General features: G+C 42.8%; 1 protein-coding gene across 2 annotated transcripts in view; it reads left to right on the top strand.

Annotated features, from left to right (window-relative positions):
* arid4b (AT-rich interaction domain 4B) overlaps window positions 1-21,120 on the top strand; it is a 43,178-nt gene extending 22,058 nt beyond the window's left edge. The window contains exons 8-24 of one of the 2 annotated variants that reach the window (XM_037122665.1): window positions 2,146-2,287; window positions 3,513-3,592; window positions 7,380-7,456; window positions 8,480-8,628; window positions 8,721-8,793; window positions 9,795-9,889; window positions 9,998-10,095; window positions 10,365-10,548; window positions 10,654-10,862; window positions 14,683-14,865; window positions 15,861-15,945; window positions 16,034-16,169; window positions 16,368-17,597; window positions 17,735-17,845; window positions 18,028-18,252; window positions 18,375-18,521; window positions 18,833-21,120. In XM_037122665.1, coding sequence (XP_036978560.1) covers window positions 2,146-2,287; window positions 3,513-3,592; window positions 7,380-7,456; window positions 8,480-8,628; window positions 8,721-8,793; window positions 9,795-9,889; window positions 9,998-10,095; window positions 10,365-10,548; window positions 10,654-10,862; window positions 14,683-14,865; window positions 15,861-15,945; window positions 16,034-16,169; window positions 16,368-17,597; window positions 17,735-17,845; window positions 18,028-18,252; window positions 18,375-18,521; window positions 18,833-18,987 — 3,379 coding nt within the window. In that variant the 3' untranslated portion in view covers window positions 18,988-21,120. Of the gene's footprint in view, window positions 1-2,145; window positions 2,288-3,512; window positions 3,593-7,379; window positions 7,457-8,479; window positions 8,629-8,720; window positions 8,794-9,794; window positions 9,890-9,997; window positions 10,096-10,364; window positions 10,549-10,653; window positions 10,863-14,682; window positions 14,866-15,860; window positions 15,946-16,033; window positions 16,242-16,367; window positions 17,598-17,734; window positions 17,846-18,027; window positions 18,253-18,374; window positions 18,522-18,832 lie in introns of both variants that reach the window. The other variant, XM_037122664.1, reaches the window with a different exon arrangement.
* The last annotated feature ends 1,539 nt before the right edge of the window (window positions 21,121-22,659 follow it).

Genomic DNA, 22,659 nt, shown 5'->3' with positions numbered 1-22,659 from the left:
TATATATATATATATATATATATATATATATATTATATATATATATATATATATATATATATATATATATATATATACACATATATATATATATATATATATATATATATATATATATATACACATATATATATATATATATATATATATATATATATATATATACACATATATATATATATATATATATATATATATATATATATATATATATATATATATATATATACACATATATATATATATATATACACATATATACATCTAACTTACTGCAGGAAAGATAAATAGGTGTATAATACTTAAAAGATATCACATTCAAATTAGTGATGGGATGAAACTAAGTACATCTACAAAACACAATACATAAACTGTTATTTCTTCACACTTTGAATGTTGAATGTCAAATTCTTGCACCTTTAAGTACAGGACTTGACTGCATGCACTACAATCCATCACTGCTCAAAAGTAAGGGTAGCTGTCAAATAGTCCCTGCTAATGTAGTCATTACATGAGGAGCAAACTCATTCCTACATGAATTACAGTCGCGCCTTCATTGAGAAGCTAAAGTGCTTTGATTCACAGCTTAGTTGTTGTTGTTGTTGTAGCAGCCTGGCTGATTTACTGCTCTTGAGTCGTGCCAGACGTGTGTGTGTGCGTGTGTGCGTGTGTGTATGTACATTGAGTTGTGCTCAGAGCAGGCCTGGCGAGGCACAAAAAAAAGAGGATGGAGAATCTGTTTGCCTGCTGGTGCTGCTTGCATGATCACTCAGAGACGTGGCTGCCTGTGTGCTGGTTGCAGTCAGGGCGTCACTCTGAGCATCAGGATGACTGTCTGACAGCAGAGACCGAGACTGAGTGAGCTCGTCAGCAGAGCGAGCTGTATGTTTCGCCGTGCTACACATTGACATAAGACCAGAAACTTTGAGGAGGGTTTGAGAGCTGATGATTTCTCGCTGAGCAACAGCTAAATGAAAAGATGCAGCGCATGCTATTTTATTCTCCTAACCAGTTTATAGACAGTATAGCATGGATTTGAAATGAAATGCCAATATCTTTGCAGCGCTTTGAGCAACTGGAATCCTTCTCTTTTTTTCTTTTTATCCAGCAGTGCTGCACTTACAATACTGTGTACTAATAGATATAAGCTGACAGCACAATCCTAAGTCAAATGACAACACTTTCAGTATTAATCTGATTATGTTTTGGAGTTGCAACCAGCCCCAGTTGTTGGGGAACATATTTTGACGACATGCAAGAGTTGAAAAACATGGAGGCTGGCATTGTATAAATAAGTCACCTAATTTCATACATTATTCCAAAAAAGAAGAGTTATGTATAATGTCAGTGGGAATGCAACAAATTATTCTGTTTTATTAAAGGGTAACTTCACCAATTGTACGCATTAAAGTGTGTTTACAGGGCAGGGGTACCACTGCAAATGTGGAAAAAAAAGCCTTTTTTGGCTCCAGAAGAAGCTGAACGTAATCTGGCTAATTGCCTCCTGAGATGTCATTTAGTTGCTAAGATGCATTGTGGGTAATGGTGGCAACAGGTTTGAAAAGCAGTCAACTGGTCTAACATTGCACTCCTATAACACTGTTGGACTCATTATGGACAGATTAAAAAGAAATTATCAAAATCAATACACCGTCCTGGCGTTTACATTATCTACAATGCAACTTGGAGACTGAGTGACATCACTAGAGGGAATTTATCAGAGTGCATACTGCTTCTTCTGGAGCCACAAAAGGCGTTATACTACCTTTTCACACACACAGTTTTAATCCTCAAGACCTTTAAACATAATTGGTGGAGTAACCCTTTAACTGATTGATTAAGTCCATTAAATGTCAGAAAATAGTGTAAATTGCCCATCACAATTTCGTAAAGCCAAAGTGGTGTCATCAATTTTCTTGTTTTCAGCAGAGCAAGTCCTACATGGGTTTCGTTTTATTTGAGTTGTTGGCATTTTTACTGATGAAAAATGATTGTCTAAGTTGGGCATAAACTGAATAGAAATTCTTGGATATGGTGAAAATAATATATTTATGAATATAAATATATTCACTGCATGCATGCTCACTGTACCTTCTTTGAAGTACTATCCAGTATCCATGAATAAACCGTCCTTTTCTCCCACAGCCAAGAAGAAGAGATGTCTTCATCCTCCAGCGAAGAAGAGGAGAGCGATCAGCGGCAAAACGAGGATCTGTTTGGCAAAGTGGTCTGTGTGGAAGGGGTCACCACCGGGGACAAAAAGAAGACCACGTGGTATCCTGCTCTGGTGAGCTCATAGTCTCCCTTCTCTCACTGCTCTCTGCTCAATGACTGCTGCTGCTGGTCCTACAGTACACTCACAGCATTGTGTCGTTTCAGGCGAACGCCTGCTTGTGTAACTCCAGGCAGGATTATCTCGTTGCATTATAATTCAGCCACCATGAAATGTTAGAATTATGTTGTCGCAGTTAGCTGATTTCTATAAACAACACAAACTTTTTGGAGAAAACAAAACAACTGAGCTTATATTTTGGAGGCAGAGGATATGACTCGTTCTCCCTGATGTGTGCAACAACGCAGCACAAACACTGGTTCGATGTTTTCACTCCTTTCCACTCCATTTCTCTCCACCCACCCTCAACTCCCAACCACTGTTAGCGCACAATGCAATGGTGACAGGCGTCGTTTGTTTATGTAAGCATTACAAGTAGTACTGGAAGAATGGGAGAGGGTGGGGAAAGCTGTCCCTTTAACTGTGTAGTCAGCAGGGCCCCACCTCCAGGGTTTGTTGTTCTTGGCCTGGTGTCGACCGTGCTCCATGCTGCCTCCCTGTGACAGGCCAGAGAAGAACACTACACAGTAGCCTGTCGTTGTTTACACTGTTACCGTATGGCAGAGGGGTGGAGCAGTGCGCTGGTTGATGTCTCATGCAACAGATGACACATGGCTGTGACAAAGTGGCCTGATAAAATAAAAGTCAAATGGAACCAGGTCTCCATGTGCAAGCTGGGTGCATTGATTTGCAGGTTTGCAGCGTAAGAATGTGTCAGAGAGGGAAATAATATAATGGAGCGCACATGAGTCACAGTATTCAGGCAGAAGCATCCACCCTGCAAGCGTGAGTGCTGTATGTACAGAGCGAGCAGGAACAGAGTCCTGGTGGAAACCAAATCTCCATAACGGCAGTGCTGCCTCCTCTAGGTTAGACCTGAGCACCGAAACAACTCCCACTGTTGTGATCCTCAACTCCAGTAAACAGCAGCAGCACATGCTGCATGTGGGCACACACCCAGCACACAGCCACACTCGCTTGTTTGTCTCTGGTTCATAGACAGCATATTTTCTGATCCATCAGACTTATATTCTGACGCCCCCCTCCCCTCCTCTACTCTATCATCTCACAACACACACACACACACACACACACACACACACACACACACACACACACACACACACACAATACCACCTTGTCTGACCCTACTGACTGTCTCTTGTTTCTGTGCAACAAGGTCATCTCCCCGGATTGCCATGAAGACGTGACCATGAAGAAAGACAACATCTTCGTCCGCTCTTTCAAGGATGGAAAATTGTGAGTCATCATCAATGTGCTGAATGCCACATTTACACTGTGTGTAAAGTAGACCTGCACTAATGTTTATCAAGAAAATCTTCTAATAATTTGCATTTCGCATAATGAGTTTTTAGCTAAGAGGTAAAAAACTAAGGTGTATTGATTTAACATTGAAAGGGCGCTATGTAGTTGAGTTCTCAACGGGCCTGAAAATTACAACCCGACCCAACCTGGCCTGCGGGTTTTTAAGCCCGAATCCGATGCAGCCCGACACACCAGCATGAATTGTCTGTCCGAACCCGGCCTGAACCTGCAGGTCTGGTCGGGTTTGTCAGGCCGGCCCGACCCATTGAGAACTCTACTATGTAGTTATGGAGAAGAAATCCAAACTTTAAATTTTAGTATTTACAATAATAATCAGGTTATAATATGTACTCATATAAAGATATAAATGCTTTCCATAACTGAATAAACAAGCTTTTCACAGAGAAAAAAAAGTTCCCCAGAACACTGTTTGAAGCTAGAAAGGTGGCAGGGTCCGCCACATATAAACAAATTAAAACAGTATGAAATTTGTCCTTTAAGATCAGTTTCAGTTATTCAGTTTATTATGCCATGAAAACAAAGAGAATATGTTGCACATTTCAGTGAAAACAAAGCAATCTGTTGAAAAGCTTTGCTAAGAAAAATAACTGGCAGTTTTACTTGATAATTTACCAAATTGTTATTCATTAATTTCAATCAATTAATCAACTAATCATGTAGTGCTAGTGTAGAGCTTCCTCATAATGGATCTTTGAAGAAGTTTTTAACGGGATATATTTGCAGTAAGCCTTGCAAAAAGAAGCACATGCACTGCTTTGGGTTGACAAACATTTATGACCTCTAGGGTCGTAACAATTAACAAATATTTCAGATCTTTTTTGGGCCTTTTCTTGCTCTAATGTTTTTATAGGTAGTGTAATGTGGTTTGTGGCGTTCTGTCAGATGACATTTCTACCTCTGGACTAATTTAATTGTGCAAGTTAAAAGAAAAAATGATTAAAATGTCAACAACATACTGTTTCAACATACGGTTTTATGATCTCCTACCACTGTGTGTTCCCTGGCTGTTGTGGGTTCTGTTGTTTTATTTGTCTTGAGGCTGTGAGTTACTGTTGTAGGAAGTTGAGTGTAGCTTTCCCTACAGCCTGCCCTTGGCGTGGAACTGCACAACCACCCAGATTGTTTTGTCTGTGGCAAAGTGGAATAAGTCCTGTCAGGAGTCTACACTCAGCCGACGGTGTGTTACTGCAGTCTCTCTGTATGTGGGAAGGAACATGGCAGACGTTCGACATAAATTAATCTGTTCCAAAGTTGACTTCTCTGTCCCTTTTCATTTCCACTGAGGACCGAAAAGCTGTCAGTCTAGACTTCCTCAGCATGGCCCTTTATCTGCAGCAGAAGTGTAAAATGTCCCTTTTATCGCTTTTATTTTGGCTAATAGTTGGGTGAAGGGTAGAGGTGATGAGCGGGATAAGATACGGGATGATAAATCAGAGAGGAACTGGAAGTCATACATTTGTGAGGTATTTCCTGTCTGAGCGTGGTGTCCTATGATGGCTTCTGTTGCGCATTAAATCACGCTGCAGCAGTTTTTCCTTTCTGTTCTGTAGCAATTGGATTTTACTCACCGAAATCACCTTAGTGTGTCTAGAATTCCAGAAATAATGATGTGAGAAAATCAAAAAATCTATATTGTTGTTAATGAGATGTTCAGGTTTGTTTCTCTCTGAATCCTTTTTGCTGTTTTGGAATAACAATGATAACAGGTGCATATCATTACTGGCACTTGTGTGATGTGATGTGATGTGTGTTTTTGTTATGTTATAGTTTGATCCATCACAAACCCACACAGAGGGAAGTTAATATATTTTCCAACATTCACATTTAATTATTGCAGAGATCTTACAGTATAATGTCATGTTTCACGTGCGTCAGCACCACTTTGACACCATCTATACCCTCTTTTCAGTAATGTTACAGTGGTTTCAATGCTGCACCATTCCCCTCAGCCCGTTTTTGTATTTTCCACTCCTTCACAACACACACACTCCATTTCTATTGTGCTTTCTATCATTTATGTCAGCCTCTTTTCCTCTATTATTATTACCGAGTTATTCCTAAGTGCCGCTCCCCATGCGACTTGTTCTCTGAAGAGAGGTCACATCCATAGGCCACATGACCTCCCCCACACAGCGCCGGGGTCAGCGTGTTCACTTTGCTCTGGAGGGTTTGGTATTGTTAGTGATCGCCATTCAGTGCGCCTTTCAAAAACAATGGCTTTGGAAAACTTTCTTTTCTTTTTTAAGAGAGAGAGCAAGGCCATGCCAGAAGGGAGAGGGAGTTTTCAGGAAGTGTTTTTTTTTTTTTCTTTTTTTAGGCCAAATGTGTTACCATAGTTACATTGTAAATAGCAGACTGACTTGACTGAAACTTTCAGTATCAGCCAAACAAGATTGTACTGCAGAATTCATAAGGATTGAATCCCCAACCCCCCCCCCAGGGTCAGCCATCTGATAGGATTCTTGCTTTTAGATGTTTTATTACACAAAGTGTATGAAACCCATGACCAAGATGTTTGTGCATTCTGTCATTGTGTTACTGATGGAAAGAATATCTCCCTCTTCTCAAGGACCCGAGTGGTGCTCAATCTTTTTCCTTTGGAGGGCCAAAACTGACACTGAATAGTGAACCAATGGGCCAAAAGTTATTGTATTATACTGTTAAGATTGAAAAATGGTATCATACAGAAGCCTTGAGAGGCAAGAGAGAAAAAATCCTGGTGCTCCATTTTCTAAGTGTGATCAAGACTTTCCTCCTGTGTCTATGACTTAAGTACAAGTGAAAGATGCCAGGATAATCTTTCTTAATACCTTTAAAGAAATAAATGTCTTGCCTCTCAGGGCTTCCGTAGCAATATGATCTAAAGTTTTACCAATTGAATCGCTTTGCTCACACAAAGTATCACATACCGTGCTCAGATTATGAGGGATAATGAACAATAACCTGGGAAGCAATTTTTCCTCACAAAACATAAAATGCCTTTAACAGCTATTTGTACTAAAGACATTCCCATCAGCCTCAGCTGACCTTTCTTTCTAGTGATAATAAGCATGTATTAAAGTGCTAACATGCTAAAGTAAGAGGGTGAATATGGTAAACATACCTGCTAAATAGCATGTTACCATGCTGATGTTAGCATTTTGCTTAAAGCCAGAGTGTCCTAAGTACAGCCTCACAGAGCTGCTAGCATGGCCGTAGATGTTACACTTGTTTATCTTTGCAGCTGGTCTCAGTGAAAAATGTTAATATCCCATAGGTAAAAATAAGATTATCCATAGTAAACGTCATTAAACAAAGGGGTTTTCTATGAGCTCTTGCTGTATTTAAATTCACTCTGTGACAATGTAGTGATTGGATCTGCTCAGCTGCCTACAGACACCACAGCGAATTGTCTCTCTGGCACACACACCACGCCTCTGACTGCTTTCAGTTTACAAGCTCCACTGATCCATCTATCTGCCAAATCACCGACACTTTGTCCAGCTGCAGTAGAGATGTTGAAAGACAGTAGCCAGAGAATGCTCTTACGTCTGCCCGCTTTTGAGGTTATTGTTGCTGAGCTACAGTTCAGGGAGACTACCTCCATTTTTTCTTTAGTCATATAAAGTCTGAGTCTTGAGTCTTGATGTTGTAACACTCAATACTGTTCCCACTACATAACTTCTGTGCACATTTTAATAAGAGGTGTTGTGTTTTGCAGTTACACGGTGCTGCGGAAGGACGTCCGCGAGATGAACAGCGATTGTCCTCCAAAAGCCGACGCGGGGCTCAAACCAGGTGAGTTTAAAGTAAAGCTTTAAGAGGTGAATCTCACAGAACTGGTGCAATAGCATGCAGCCCATCCCCGACATCTGTGGGCCGGTCTGTGCGTTGACACACTTGGCAGAAAAACACTCAGTGGGTCTGCAGCGAGACACACTAAAGAAAAGAGAAGTTTATGTTTTTGTTCTGTGGAATGCAGCAACCGAGAGCTCCTGTCACTGTCGAGTCTATTTTTATTTGAAGTCCTCACCAGGCTTTTTATATAGTGCCCCCATTTCTCTGCTGCAGAGCTCTGAGTCTTTCATAATTATGGCGAGGAAACGGCTCTGTATTCTAGCAGTCTTGGTATTCACAGGTGGTTGACTCGCAACTGTGATATTTTCTGCATTACAAAAGCGTAAAACAAGCATCTGGCAGGGTGGTTAGATGCTACTTAAACCCACCTGTGACACTGTGGCTGAATGCTTCTGCTGCTCTGCATCACTACAAATACTCCTGGCATATTCTCATGCTGCTGTCTTCCGTGGCTGCTCCTCTTCGTGTTCACATCAAAGTGGCTTTTTTACGCTGTCCTACTTCTGTATATTGGTCTATTAATTTCAGCATGACATGACAATAAAACTTGTAAACAAATATCTATCTATCTATCTATCTATCTATCTATCTATTTATATATATATATATATATATATATATATATATATATAGACAGATAGACAGATAGACAGATAGACAGATAGATAGATAGATAGATAGATAGATATAGATTGCACCACCCAGTGACAAGTGCTATGAGGTTCAAATCAGTGAAGAAAAGGTTTGCTTGTTTTCTGTTGATTTTTCCTGTACGAGATAACAATCAGACATCTGGTCTTGTCTTATCTTATTTAATTTACTGTGAAAACTGCTCTCCGCAAAATGATTTATTTCCAGTATTTTAAGCTCTGTTTGCTAGATTACAGCAGCTGGATTGACGAGCAGCCGTTATCAGACATGGTTAATATACAATATATAACTCACTGTCTGTGTGTTTGACAGCACTGGATGCAGCCATGGAGTTCCAGCAGCAGTACGTCGTGCCCGGCACCTGGAAGACGGAGGTGAAAGAAGAAAGTTCCAGCAGCGAGGATGACGACGAAGACGAGGAGGAAGAGCAGGAAGAAGATGCCAGCGGCGAGGAGGAGGAGGTGGAGGCAGAACCCTGCACATGCTCTTCATTCCCATAATCTACAAGTAAAAAACCAAAAAATGCTCAAAACCTCTTGTTTCCTGTCTGCAGGAGGAAGTGGAGCTGTTCCCAGAGGAGCGGGAGAACTTTCTGCAGCAGCTGTACAAGTTCATGGAGGACAGAGGTGAGCCCAGGATGCACACAAGACTGATGTTTACAGGGTTTTTTTACTCACCTTCTTTATTCTCAAGGTTCAGTGTTCATGTGTTTATGACTTTCATAACTAACCCTTTCGTACAATAACAAAAATCCATATGTTTGGCTTCAACGTACTGTACTACTTCTGGTTACTTCATACATCTACTCCACTACATTCATTTGACAGTTTAAGTTGCTAGTAATTTTTCTGATTACGATTTTACATAAAAACACATGATATGCTTCATAAAATACGATGTTCTGTTGTTAAACTAAGCTACTCAAAATAATTTAAAATAGTTAAAATTAGCTTCACCCAGACATGTGACGCAAGTCATTTGGTCCAGGTCACAAGCAAGTCCCCAAGAAAGCAAGCAAGTTTTTCTTTTCTTCAAGCTGGTCTCATCTGCAGTGTCTAGTCTTTTTAATGATATTATCAGCCAATTTATCTGACCTGTTCCAAAATGAGGACTGTGAATTGAATTTCTGTTATAACTACTGATGTTAATTGATATTTAGAAAAGCTTTTTTATTTCTCAGCAATCAATACAAACAGACTCAACAGCAATTTTACACATTGAAGTGTGTGTTCAGGTCATGGGCAGTTCAAATTGTCCATAATGAGTCTCACAGTGTTGTAGGAGTGCAATGATAGACCAGTGGACTGCTTTTCAAACCCGGCACCTACATTACCCACAATGCAACATTTAAGTAACATCACTGGAGGCAGTATCAGATTACATGCATCTTCCTCTAGGGACCCCTCAATGGCTTTTTTTAAACGTGTAATGGGGCATTTTTATTTTGCTGTATTGCTACTTTTCCTCAAGTGAAATACTTTCCTATGAGCGAGTGGGTAGCTTTGAAGGCGTTATAAAGGGTTTACAGTTTAAGAATAAAAAGTCATGCAGCACTGCCCGACTCAATTGAATAAGCTCTTTGTTTTGTGCTTGCCATGTAAACCCGTGCCGTGTTCCTCCTCTCCAGGAACTCCCATCAACAAACGACCTGTTCTGGGCTACAGGAACCTGAACCTGTTCAAGCTCTACAGGCTGGTGCACAAACTGGGAGGCTTCGACAATGTGAGTGCCCCTCTGACAGAATCTCCCCTAGGTGTAGTTTGACTTTTCGTTACGCTTGTCTCGTTCAATGTGGACTGACTCTGGATGCATCCACCTGTGTTTGAGCAGATTGAAAGTGGCTCCGTCTGGAAGCAGGTCTACCAGGATCTGGGGATCCCTGTGCTCAACTCAGCTGCCGGCTACAATGTCAAATGTGCTTACCGCAAGTACGTATAGATGCTGCCTTGAAGCTTTTGACTGAGCATCTCTGTTGGGCAGATGGAGCTTATGTTTCTATAATTTTCCATCAAGGCTGACATGCAGTTTGTAGTCTCATTTTTATGTCCATCTGGATGCCTTCAGAACTACCTGTATAGCCCCCTTAAGACTCCATTAAGCTTCTTTACAAGATTAGTTTTAAGCAGCAGCACTTGTGTTGGAACATGTACATCTTGGATTTTCAGGATAAATTGATGAGAAATGTTTTATCATGCAGGTACTTGTATGGATTTGAGGAATACTGCACCTCTACCGCCATCACCTTCAGGATGGACCTCCCTCTGAAGCAGGCTCCCAAGGGGGAGGTGAAGTCTGAGGGGGATGCAGGAGGAGCAGCTGCCACATCGTCCAGCTGTGAAGAGCAGACAGCCCTGGTGGATGAAGAACCTTGTAGTGCACAGGTGCATGTTTAAATGAAATATTTTTTCTTGTGTTCGGTATTTATCCATTAATCTCCCAAGACCTCTCTCTGGATTCATGTCAATAAAAGAGTCCTTTTCTCACAGGACGAGAAACCTGATTTGACCCGAGCAAAAATGGAACCGGAACCATCAAAAACGGATGGAAAGGACAGTGGAAACGACGACGACGATGAGGACGATGACGGCGGTCCCCTCAAGGGAGACGCAGATGAGGGCTCGTCGACGGCCTGCCTCGGGGCGGAAAGCGTGAAGGAGGAGTGCGACGACGAGCAGGAGAGCAAGGACAACTCTGGGTAGGTGGTCTGAAAGGATGGTCCCTCCACCAGGGCGGTAAAGAAAAAAAAATCCTCATATCACAAACACAAGCGCCATGCAAGCTCCTGCATGGTGATGTTAAAATCCAATTTGACTGTTACCGCATCAGAACTTCTAAAAGTTTCTGCAGACAAAAGGACCTGAGGCAATCACTTTCCTTGGTGGCAGTAAAAGCCTAAAAGACCATGACTAGACGAGGACCCCTCTGACCATAATGACACTAATTCCCAGTATACCCACAATCCACCTGTACCTGCTAACTAGAGAGAGAGGAAAGCTCCCTCTCTCTCTCTTCTAACTAAGCTCTTACCCACTGCCCTCTGTGCTATTATTATTTCTTGTGGCTTAGTCGGCATCAGCTGGCAGAGACATCTTAGAGCACCAAAGCCTGACTGCTACCTTTCACCTGGCATGTCATGCTGTGCTCTCTCTGTCTCTCTCTTTCTGTCTGTCTGTCTGTCTCTCTCTCTCTCTGTCTGGCTGGATTGTTTGACCGCAGCCAGCCTCACTCACTCAACGACACACAACATGGCTGTGCTCGTCTCGATTTCTGCCCTCTCCTGAACTCCTCTCTCTCTCGTTCTCTCTGTCCTTACTCTCATTTTTTTGGCTTTTCGATGTTCAGCTTTATATATGTTCCATGTGTGTGAGTGTTGTCACCGATGCATTAGTGCACTAGACGCAAGTTAGTGCTTCAGAGGCAGTAACGTTTTTAGAGGAAAAAATTACCTTTCTGTGTTGAATAATGTTAGTTGTGTGTTTCTGTCTCGGTGAGACGCCTTTTCCCCTGTTGTGTCCTGTGCAGAGCTCCTACATCAGTGCTCTCTGAGGGAATTTAGACCTGGTATTACCATCCGTCTTGAGTTATCTGATCACAGGTCACCAGCTTTACGCATGTCGGTTCACACCTGGAAATCCATCTCTGTCTCACTTTACTATCTAAAAATCTACAAGTACATCACTTGAACAAACAGATCCATTTTTTACACAAAGAAAAAAATACCCTCATGTATAATGTTTGCCAAATTAACGATTAGGCCCAAATGGTTAAGAATGTCTTGTAGACAGCGTTTCAGGTTTATAGGTTTGATATCTTTTAAGGGAGTCTGTTTTTTTTCCCACAGATGACATAGAAGTAGCCCAGATTAGTTAATGTTTACTGTGTTTTGTAAAATTTGACATGTTTAGTGTCAATAAAATGTCTACCTGCACAAATTTAATGTAAATGATGAAACTAGTTGGAAAGGTATGTTCAAACAGCTGTTGGAAAGTAAGACACTTACTACACAGAAGCAGATGCTAGAGCAACTGGCACTTTTTACACACACAAGTTTTTTCTATAATTTTATTTAATGCCAAATTTACAAGAAGGCTCCACTGATATAGAATTAATCAGAGCCATTTGCAAAAATTGTGAATTTTCTCCTCACGTAACAACTCTTAAAATCTTACGATCTGTCAAGGGAGTCTGGGAGTATTGTGGTCACTGGTTCAGTGGTTAGTTGAAACAGACTGCTGCTAACATTGACAGGTTAAGATGGCACAAACTTCATGGAAATCAGACATTGTGTAGTTTAAAAGAATGTGGGCACATGCGGTTCAGACTGACTCATTGTCTTGGGGTGCATTCACGTCTGTACTTAAAGCTGTCCACTTGTGATCGGATCACTCGGGACGTATGTTGATACCGAATGTCAACAGGGCCTTTGTCTACTATTCTCAGAATGTTCAGCCTCCAGTTGACACTTGTGTTGAGGTTGTTTTAGCTACTGGGGACAGGCTAGGAAATGGATACACCCTACATACTCGGTGTACTGCAGCTTTTTATGTTTCTGGTCGAAGAGATTGCAAATCTCCATTTTAAGGATGTTTTGATTACACTATTGTCTGTCTCTCTAGTTTTTATCAACCGTGGCCTTGGGCACCCCACAGCACATTCACACTGATTGCCATCATATGCGAACTCGGAGGTTCTCTGATCCTTTGGCTTAGTCTGGATCAGTGGACCTTGCAGCAGATTATGTGGTCGTGTGAGGATTTACAGATTCACACAGCAGACGACCTGCTGGCTGATCACATCTGAGTTTCCTGATGATATCAAAACCTGTTTGGTGTTTACAACCTGTAATCTGGAAGAGACCTGGAGTGTGTGCGTGTGCGCGTGTGCCTCTGTGTGTGTGTGTGTTTGCGTGCGTGCGTGTGTGCCAGTGCCACATTTTCACTCCAGCAGCAGAGACTGTGTGTAGCCACTGACTACTCTGATCTTAAGTGGGAAAATTGTGTTATAAATGCTATTAATTAGAGCAATTAATTATATAGAGGGGAAACTCTTGTTGTAGATTAACTGTTAAGTAACTGCTTGAGTACTATTTACCTTTCACATTCTTTCCTGATGAAGTCTATTTAACTGCTCTGTAAGTGTACAGCACACTTGGACTGACTTTGTCAGTATACAATAATCTACACTGCCTGAAGGTGGATTTTGATGGTTTTTAGGAAATCATATGTTCAGATGTAAGTGATACTTTTGAAGAGTTTCTTCAGGGCTACAACTAACAATTGTTCCTGATTGATTTCCTTTTTTCGGTCAGTTGATTCATCTTTTGTTTAGTAAAATGTGAGAAAACAGTGATAATTTCCACCACAAGCTCAGGCTGACGTCATAAAACTGTCCAAATCAAGTATTCCATTTATTATGTGAGACCAAGAAAAACAGCACATTTTCACATTTAAAAGTTTAAAAACAACAAATCTTTGATCATTGTTTTCTTCAAATAACACTAAAAAGGTAAATTATTTGACAAACATTTTCTGTCACTTGACACAATTATTATTCCAGTAATTGCTGAAGCTCTAAAAGTGTCATATGTCAGTGTTCGATACGTTCTCTGTGCCTGTTTGTGTTTTGTGACCATATTCATCACCGAGGGGTGGAAAAGGTCTCTGAGATTGATTATGTGCATTGTGTTTTTTAAAAATCAGTTGGCATTTGGAGTCTAGTGTGTCCCCAGTCTTAGGGGTGATTAACAACTCCCTCAGTTGTCACACTTGGACAGCTGCGCAAACAAGTGCATCTTCCTCATTGTGGATGGTGGAGAATTAGCTGTCAGCAGAAAAAAGCTTGGAGCAGTTAGGTATGAGAGGGCTTGTATGGAGCACTGTGTTGTAACTGCTCTCTGGCAGCGGATCAAATTGGATGTGGTGGTTGTGCTTCCTCCCAACGCCGTAGTCTCGCTTTAAGTTGCTACGCTGCCTGCCAAGTTGTGCTTTGCCGTGCTAACCTGCCCCTGTGGCCCCTGCGCCGCCTAAACCACTTACTGGCACTCCTGCACCACCCGTTTACCCTCCAGCTTCGACATCTCCTGACTGTTTCCCACTAGCTCCTCCTTGTGGCTGCTTTGTTTCTTACAGTGTGTGAGTGACAACCCCCGAGTATGTTGTGGTGTGCGTGGACATAGGGTTAGATAGCCTAATCGTAGTGTTATTTCCCATGAAAGATGATTGATTTTTTTGCCATGAAAGAATGTTTTATTTACTGAAACTCTCCATGTACTGTTCTTTGACTGGCTTACTGTAATGATTCAGTTTGCTGTGGGTTACACTGGACTAGACATGGGAAGTTTATGTTTCTTAATTAGTAAGGGTGCAGAGTTGTTATGGGACAGGGAAGGATGAGGGTGGATCAGATTAAGTAGAAAACAGGCTTCCTAGCAGCAGGCAGTGAGCTGGGTGGCTGGGTTTGGGTGGGCTTCACGGGGCAGCCTAGGGCCAGGAAGTGCTGAACTGTTTTTCTTGCAGGGATGACAGCAGTCAGGAGGGGGAGGAAGGGGAGGAGTTTGAGTGTTACCCCCCGGGGATGAAGGTGCAGGTGAGGTATGGGCGAGGCCGCAATCTGAAGACGTACGAGGCCACTGTGAAAGAGGCAGACGTGGAGGGGGGAGAGGTGCTCTACCTGGTGCACTACTGTGGCTGGAACGTCAGGTAAGACAGGACTTGGGGAGAAATCACCTAACGTTTATATTCACCCTAAAAAAAAAAGAAAGAAAAAAAAAAGAGACATCTCTTAACCTTCGATTCAGCTTAAGGGATCACCGCTACATGGGTATTCCCTACAGATACATCCCTTCCTCACAATTCTGCTTCACCTGCTCCAGTCTCATGGTCAGTACTCTGATTATGGAGAACACTGGGCCATCTAGTGGCAGAAACAGAATTGAGTATTGGGTTGATGTGGATCACTTCCTCAGCTTCCCTCACTCAGTTTTGTGCGAATCCCCTGTCTGTCTGTCCCCCAGCTGTCTGTCTCTCTGCAAAACAAACAGACAGGCTTGAATTTGAACCAATTCTACCCGACCAGTGGTTCTGGCGAAACAATTTTTCTTTTAAATACGAGCTTCCCCTTTGGATCTGTGAAAGGCCAACCAAAGTGCTGCTACACTCACCTCTACCTCTCAACCCTCTCCCCCCTCCCCAGCGGGTCAGGGTTAATGCAGTGTTAAGTAGAGTGTTAGGGTACCATAACACAGAGGTTAACTAGTGCAATCAGCATTTCATTGTCTCAATGTCGTTGTGTGGTCCTCTAGCACTCTATAAAAGACAGTGGGATGTTCTCTGCATTGTGTCTGTCGTGTGCGATGTCGTGAAACTTTTCATTTCTCCTCATACGACCCAAGTAGCACCCTTGGTACTGTCGGAACTCTGTTGAATATGATTTGTGTGGTGGTCGGTGTGAATATTGTTTCTTTCTCCATCGTAAAGGTTTGTCTTTTTCCACATAACACCATGCGATCTCTTTCCTTTTGCTGTTGAGGCTTATTGTGTCACAGCAACATGTTTGCGTCAGACAATAGAGGTGTCTGTGTGGTGGTGGTGATGGTGGTGGTGGTGGTGTGAGGATATATCTCAGCTCCTTCCAAATATCTGATTGATGAAACTGTCTCTTGTCTTTGTACTTGATTTTTAATTTTTTTTTTTAGATATGATGAATGGATCAAAGCAGACAAGATTGTACGCCCCGCCAATAAGAACGTACCAAAAATAAAGCACCGCAAAAAAATAAAGGTACGAGTTTGAAATGTGGTGATTTTTACATTTAAAAACTGGTCTGATGTCAAGAAGCGAATCACTAACTGTGTTGAAATCCTGACAGAACAAAGCTGAGCGGGAGCGCGACAGGTTGGAGAGGCTCAATGACAGAGAAGGCCTCGGCCCTTCACCCAACTCGAACCGTGTCCCGCGCTCCAAATGTGGCCTGAGTCAGGATGTCTTTTCCAAGATGGACGAGGGTGAGGACAAAGGGACTCAGCAGTCTCCAGTCAAGTCTATAGAAATTACTTCTATCCTCAATGGCCTGCAAGGTAGCAACACTCATTAGCCTGTAGTCTTCATGCATACTTACAGCAGATCAGGACACTCTGAAGTGGTTTATTTATGCCTGTTGGTCTCCTGCTGACGCTAACAGAAGTTCTGTTTTGTTTGCTCAGCCTCTGAGATGTCCACAGACGAGAGCGAGCACGAGGATGATGAGGGAGAGCATAACGAAGAGGATCGCCCAGGTTGCAGAGGCAGCCCAAGAAAGGCCCCGCCAGAGCCCACGCAAGCATCTGAGCGATGGGAGAGCGCTCCTGAAGCAAGCAAACCTTCTCCGGTCTCAGGAAAGAACCAGGATGCAGTCAGTGCCGATAATGCTGACATAGGAAAGCGCAGAAGCCAGCCAGAGCCAGAGCCAGAGGCGAGCACCAGGAAGAGGAAATCTGAGGGTGCAGCAGAGAGGACCCCAAAAGGCCAATCAAAAGCTAAGACCAGGAGCACCAGGAGTGCTGATTGGTTGCCTGGAGGTTCTCCCAGGAAGCTGGAGGAGAGAGCGGCAGGTCCAGGTGGTGAGGAGAGAGGAGCCTTGTCTTGCAGCAGTTCAGATGATGAGGGTGCAGCGCCGGCCGAGTCCCAGGCAGAGGAAAGCGAGCGAAGCCGGCCAAAAGCCAAAGGTTCCCCTTCCAAGAAGTACAACGGAATGAAGGAGAAGGCCAAAACTGGCAGACAAGCTGGCTTCTGGGAGATTCCTGAGAAGAGGGCCAAAATGTCGGGGAATGCAGAGGAGAGGCCAGCTGTCCGCTCCAAAGGCCAGAAGGACGTGTGGTCCAGCATCCAGGCCCAGTGGCCGAAAAAGACTCTCAAGGAGTTGTTCTCCGACTCAGACACAGAGGCCGCCAACTCTCCCCCTCCACCTGTCCCCTCATGTCTTGAGGAGCCGAGTGTCGACCAGGATGCCGGACCAGAGGACGAACCCTCGGAGGAGCAGATGGAGAACGATAAACTGCAGGAGTTTCCAAGCAGCGGCAGTAACTCTGTACTCAACACACCGCCGACGACGCCGGAGTCCCCATCAGGAGGAGGCAGTGCTGTGGAGGACTCCAGTCAGGCACAGCCCTCCTCCCCTCCTCCTTCAATAACCCCCGCCTTGCCTTCAGAGCCGGTTTCTGACACTCTTCCCCCAGGACCCACCCAGGAGGAAGTGGCAGGCGGGCGCAGCGAGACAGACAGCAGCACGGTGGAAGTGGAGAGTCTGGGCGGGGAGCTGCAAGATCTCCCTCCAGACGAGAGGGCAGGTTCCCCCTCAAAGGTGTTTGACGTCAGCCTCTCCTGTAACAGCAGCAGCAGCTGCAGCCTCGAGCTGAGCAGCAGTAGCCAACAGGAGAGTGAGCAGAAGTCCAAAGGTACAAATAACAGCCAGCTCCGATGTATCTTTTAAATCATTATTTCTCTTTTAGATGGAATACTAAAGAAATAGACGCTGGCAACTCATTTCACAGTCTGCCTGTTCCCTCACCATCACTTTGCATTTCCTTTATAGCGTCTGCGAGTCAGAAGCGACAGAAAGAAACACAGACAGGTGGAGCCTCAAAGAAACACAAGCCAAACCGCAAGAGCCTAGGTGTGCCTCCCAAAAAGAATAGGAAAACAGGTAAGGAGAGCTGTAGATGGAATAGCTGGTAATCTGCTAACCTTCCTAGTTCATATGACACAAGTCATTTTAGTGGCCGGAGAGTTTCTAATCTTATATTTACAAGTTTCCTGACATTAAGGTACAGATTTTAAGTATTCATCATTGCCCCATTTTTCCATCCCCCTTCTTCTCTCCTCCAGCCAACAGCAGTGACAGTGAAGACCAGTCTGTTGTTGAGGGCACTGCCAAATCAACTGCCTCTAAGAACAGCGCAGCAGACGTGAAGGCTGCCACTTCGCCCAAGTGTCACGGACGATCTCCCCCTTCGAGCCATAAGTACCACAAGCAGGGTGACGCCGACCACGCCCCGCACCGAGACAACCATGGAAGATCGCCACGCGTGTACAAGTGGAGCTTCCAGATGTGTAAGTGCCAAACATTGAACTTGTCACTTGTTAAGCCTGTGAACTGATTCAATTCAGAAATAACTGTCAACATTATATGCCAGTATCTGTCCCCTAAAATACATTCTGTCCATTCTCCTTAGCTGACCTGGAAAAGATGAACAGTCTGGAGAGGATATCGTTTCTTCAGGAGAAACTGCAGGACATCAGGAACCACTACCTCTCCCTCAAGTCTGAGGTGGCCTCTATTGACAGGCGACGAAAACGCATGAAGAAGAAGGAACGCGAAAGTGAGTCACTGAGTACCAGGACTAGGTTGCACAAGCTATTCTTAAATCCATTCTTAATTTTCTTAGGAAAGTCCTCTAAAGTGGTTAAGGGCTACAATTAGCGATTATTTTCACTGTTGATGAATCAGTCAGTTAGTTTCTCAACTGTGGTTTTTGTGGAGCGAGCCATTTCAAGCAAGTGATACATAATGCTCCACTTAATAAAAAGGTTGGAACTAACAAATAAGTCCCTCCCCAGGAGTCGACTGTATTTTCTCTCTTCCTATCTACCTTACCACTGTCCATGACCATATCCTGTCTCTCCTCTTCAGGTACAGTGGCTGCTTCCTCTTCCTCATCCTCCTCCTCCTCCTCACCGTCCTCCAGCTCACTGACTGCGGCAGTCATGCTGACACTGGCCGACCCTCCGGTGTCATCATCATCCTCCTCTTCTCAGAACTCTGGGGTATCAGTGGAGTGCAGGTGACACAAAGAACCAGCGAAAAGCCACCGCACTAAGCACTTAACCAGCACCCCGGGGCCCCCGCCCCCATTCCCTTCCAACAGGACAGACAAGTCAACCTACATACTGTAACTACTGGGGCACAAAAACCAGACCAGAGACAAAAAAAACAAGAAACAAGCACTATTTTCTATTGACAACTGTTTCCTTGGCAAGCTAACGGCACTTAAGTGCACTTTTATGAAGATTGTGTAGGGGGATGAAAATTGTCAAAAAATTCTACAAAATCGTCTTTTGCGTGCTCCTTAATTGAACATTTATAAGAATTGTTTTTGCAAGCAATAATTGTTTCCATTTGATAAAGTTGTATCGGTAAGGGATGATTTCCAGTGAAGACCCCTCTGTGCTCTGTGCTCTGTGCTCTGTCCTCGTAGCTCAACATGGTGCAGCCTGTGCTCGCCGTGTCTTCGCGGGGAATCCAGAGGATCACTGCCACATTGGCATTAAGGGCGTAGGAAATGTAACTTTGCCACGTTTCTCTGTCCACCCTCATTAAAAAGGCCTTCACGTGGTCAAACCTCAAGAGGTTGACGATGGTCTTGTCGCATACAGGTGTATGCGGTCCTGTACAGGTGTTAAGTGTTGATGGGTAGGGTTTCAGACCATCAGAGGTCCACTGACAACCTCAGTGGATGAATATGGAATGATACTGTAGTGCCTTTTTGTTCTTTTCCATGGGGCACTTTGAGAAAGGACAGCACTTTTTCTCCTATTCTTAAATCAGAGGGTCAAGCTGGAATAATGTGTCCCCTTTAAAAAAAAAAACAAAAAACAGACAGAAGAACGCTGTATGAGTGAGCAGGCAGTGAAGGGCTGATGGATAATGTTGGTTTTTTTTTATCAGTGCGGTGATATTTAAGAAGTAAAACTCTTATGCTTGATCACCCGTAATCTACTACTGAATAGTCATCCAGCTTGGGTAAACTGTTAAGTTTGGCAGTATAAAATGTGCAATGATGGAGGTGGTGAATCCAGTGGTCACATTGCTTCAGTTCATCAGCCTTTTAAACGCCTATGTGTTTCATTTCATTATGTTTTCAACACACATTTAATCCCCCCAGTCATCGTTGCACATCTGCAACACGATCAAGTTTTCTTGAAGGCAGCCATAGACAGTATAAGTATTTACAGCATGTACTCAGTACTGCAGAACACACGAATGAAGCTGAATATCCACATTTGCAGTGTTTCAAACAACATGAAGTTATTTAATTAAGCATATTTTTTTGCTTCATTACACACTTTTTTTGGCATCTCTCTCTAATTTTACTCACGATCAATAACGACATGCCAGCTGCCTCTCATACTCACCCCTACCAAAAAAAATGTTGGTTCTGTTTCCTGTACTATGACCAGATTAAAGGTAAAGATATTGTAAATGTGCATTTATATCATAAAGTGACGTATGTGTATACATTTCTGAAGACATCTCCAGTGTTTCCTTTGTATAGACCCCCTACTGTACGATAACCTGAAGTTACATTTTGTTCGGCACTTGTATGTAATTGTATGCTTTTGTTATACATTTGTATATTGAGAAGTGTTTTGAGTCGAGCTATTTAATATCTTGCACTGTTAATAACATGTACTTTTCTGTACAGACAGTTTTACGGTTTTAACTGTAGTTTGAGTGTAAATATGGAGGGTTACAGCATGTTTGTTCTGCCCCTTTTGTCCTCATACTTGTTTTCCTGTAGGAACGGATTTATTTGAGTTTGTTTACGTTGTTTTGTTTCATTCGGCCTCTTTCATCAGTTTCAATAATTCTTTTGTTTTTTATTTTATTTTTTTTGCTTTCATGTTTTGCTTTAGTTTGTATCCCATTTCATTTTTCTATGGCTTGTGCTTGTAAGAGAAGAATGGTGGTTTTGGATGCGGCTGAACTATTTTCCAACCTGTACATGGCCTGAAGCTAAAGCTGTATGAACCTGTATATGGGAAATGGATCGTAGATTAAGAGAAAGTAACGGAGCTTGTTGAAAAATGCTCGATAGTATTTATTAGGCTCATCTGATGATGGTCATTGTGTAATTTATTGTAAAAATGTAAGCAAAGCAGAAGCCTCTGTTTGAAATAAATGCCATAGTTTGTGAAGGATTCAGTGTCTTGTGCCATCAGTGAGGAAGCATTTTGATTTACATTAGCCTGTGTTGAGAAGACGGACAGCATAGCAGCACACATCTACATTCACACATGGAGTAACCCACACAGATCAATACACGACAGTAAATATCTTCACATTGTCAGTCAGATTCTTGTGAAATATCTCAAGAATGTTTTGATGGAATTTTGAAATGTCCATTTGGACTCAAGGATAAGTAGATTTAGAGCTTAGAAAACAACTGCAGCTCACTGAACAATCAATATGATAACTATGACAAGATTTTACACAAATGTATAATAGGATAAAATAATTAAGTTATTACATTTGGTAATTCCAGTTTATACAGTCTTTAACTCCAGGAAAATCTGTGCTTCATATTCTCACATTTATTGAAAATAGGTCTTACGTGTAAGTGAAAAACAGATATTTTGCTTGTAGTTTCTACAAATACGATATATCACAAGCTTAGAAAACATGACACATTTGTAATGATTTAACATTATATAAAAAGTCAATGTCATAACTAAAAGCAGTTCACATTTTATCCAACTATAATGTTAAAATGCTGCATACAAATTAAACATGCAGTTTTACTACATTTGCTTTTTTAATACACTGCTCACAAAAATTAAAGGAGCACTTTAAAGAAACACATTAGCTACATCAGATCTCAATATGAAGTTGGATATCTATACAAATAACGACAGGGCAATGTCTTAGGAACAAAAGGATGCCAAGTCTTTTAATGGAAATAAGTTTTCAGCCTACAGATGGCTCAATTGTGTAGACACCCTAAAATCAGAGTGAAATGAAGATGTGGCAGGCTAGTCCATTTTTTTCAAAAACTTAATTTCTGCAACTCAAAATGCTTTTCAGTATCTTGTGTGGCCCCCACGAGCTTGTATGCATGCTTGACAATGTCGCGGCATGCTCCTAATGAGACGACGGATGGTGTCTTGTGGCATTTCCTCTCAGATCTGTGTGAGGGCATCCCTGAGCTGTTATACAGTCTGAGGAGCAACCTGGCGGCGCCTAATGGACCGAAACATAATGTCCCACAGATGTTCTATTGGGTTTAAGTCAGGGGATCGTGAAGGCCATTCAATTGTTTCAATTCCTTCATCCTCCAGGTACTGCCTGCATACTCTTGCCACATGAGGCCGGGCATTGTCGTGCATTAGGAGGAAACCAGGACCTACTGCACCAGCGTAGGGTCTGACAATGGGTTGAAGGATTTCATCTCAATACCTTATGGCAGTCAGAGAACCATTTCCTAGGCAGTAGAGGTCCGTGCGTCCCTCCATGGATATACCTCCCCAGACTATCACTGACCCACCACCAAACCTGTCAAGTTGAACGACGTTGCAGGCAGCATAACGTTCTCCTCGTCTTCTCCAGACTCTTTCACGTCTATCACAGGTGCTCAGGGTGAACCTGCTCTCGTCTGTGAAAAGTACAGGGCGCCAGTGGCGGACTTGCCAATTCTGGTGTTCTTCAGCAAATGCAAGTCGAGCTCCATGGTGCTGGGCAGT

The sequence above is a fragment of the Acanthopagrus latus genome, chromosome 15 (assembly GCF_904848185.1).
Source record: "Acanthopagrus latus isolate v.2019 chromosome 15, fAcaLat1.1, whole genome shotgun sequence".
Classification (NCBI taxonomy): Eukaryota; Metazoa; Chordata; class Actinopteri; order Spariformes; family Sparidae; genus Acanthopagrus; species Acanthopagrus latus.
This window is presented reverse-complemented; position numbering and strand designations above follow the sequence as displayed.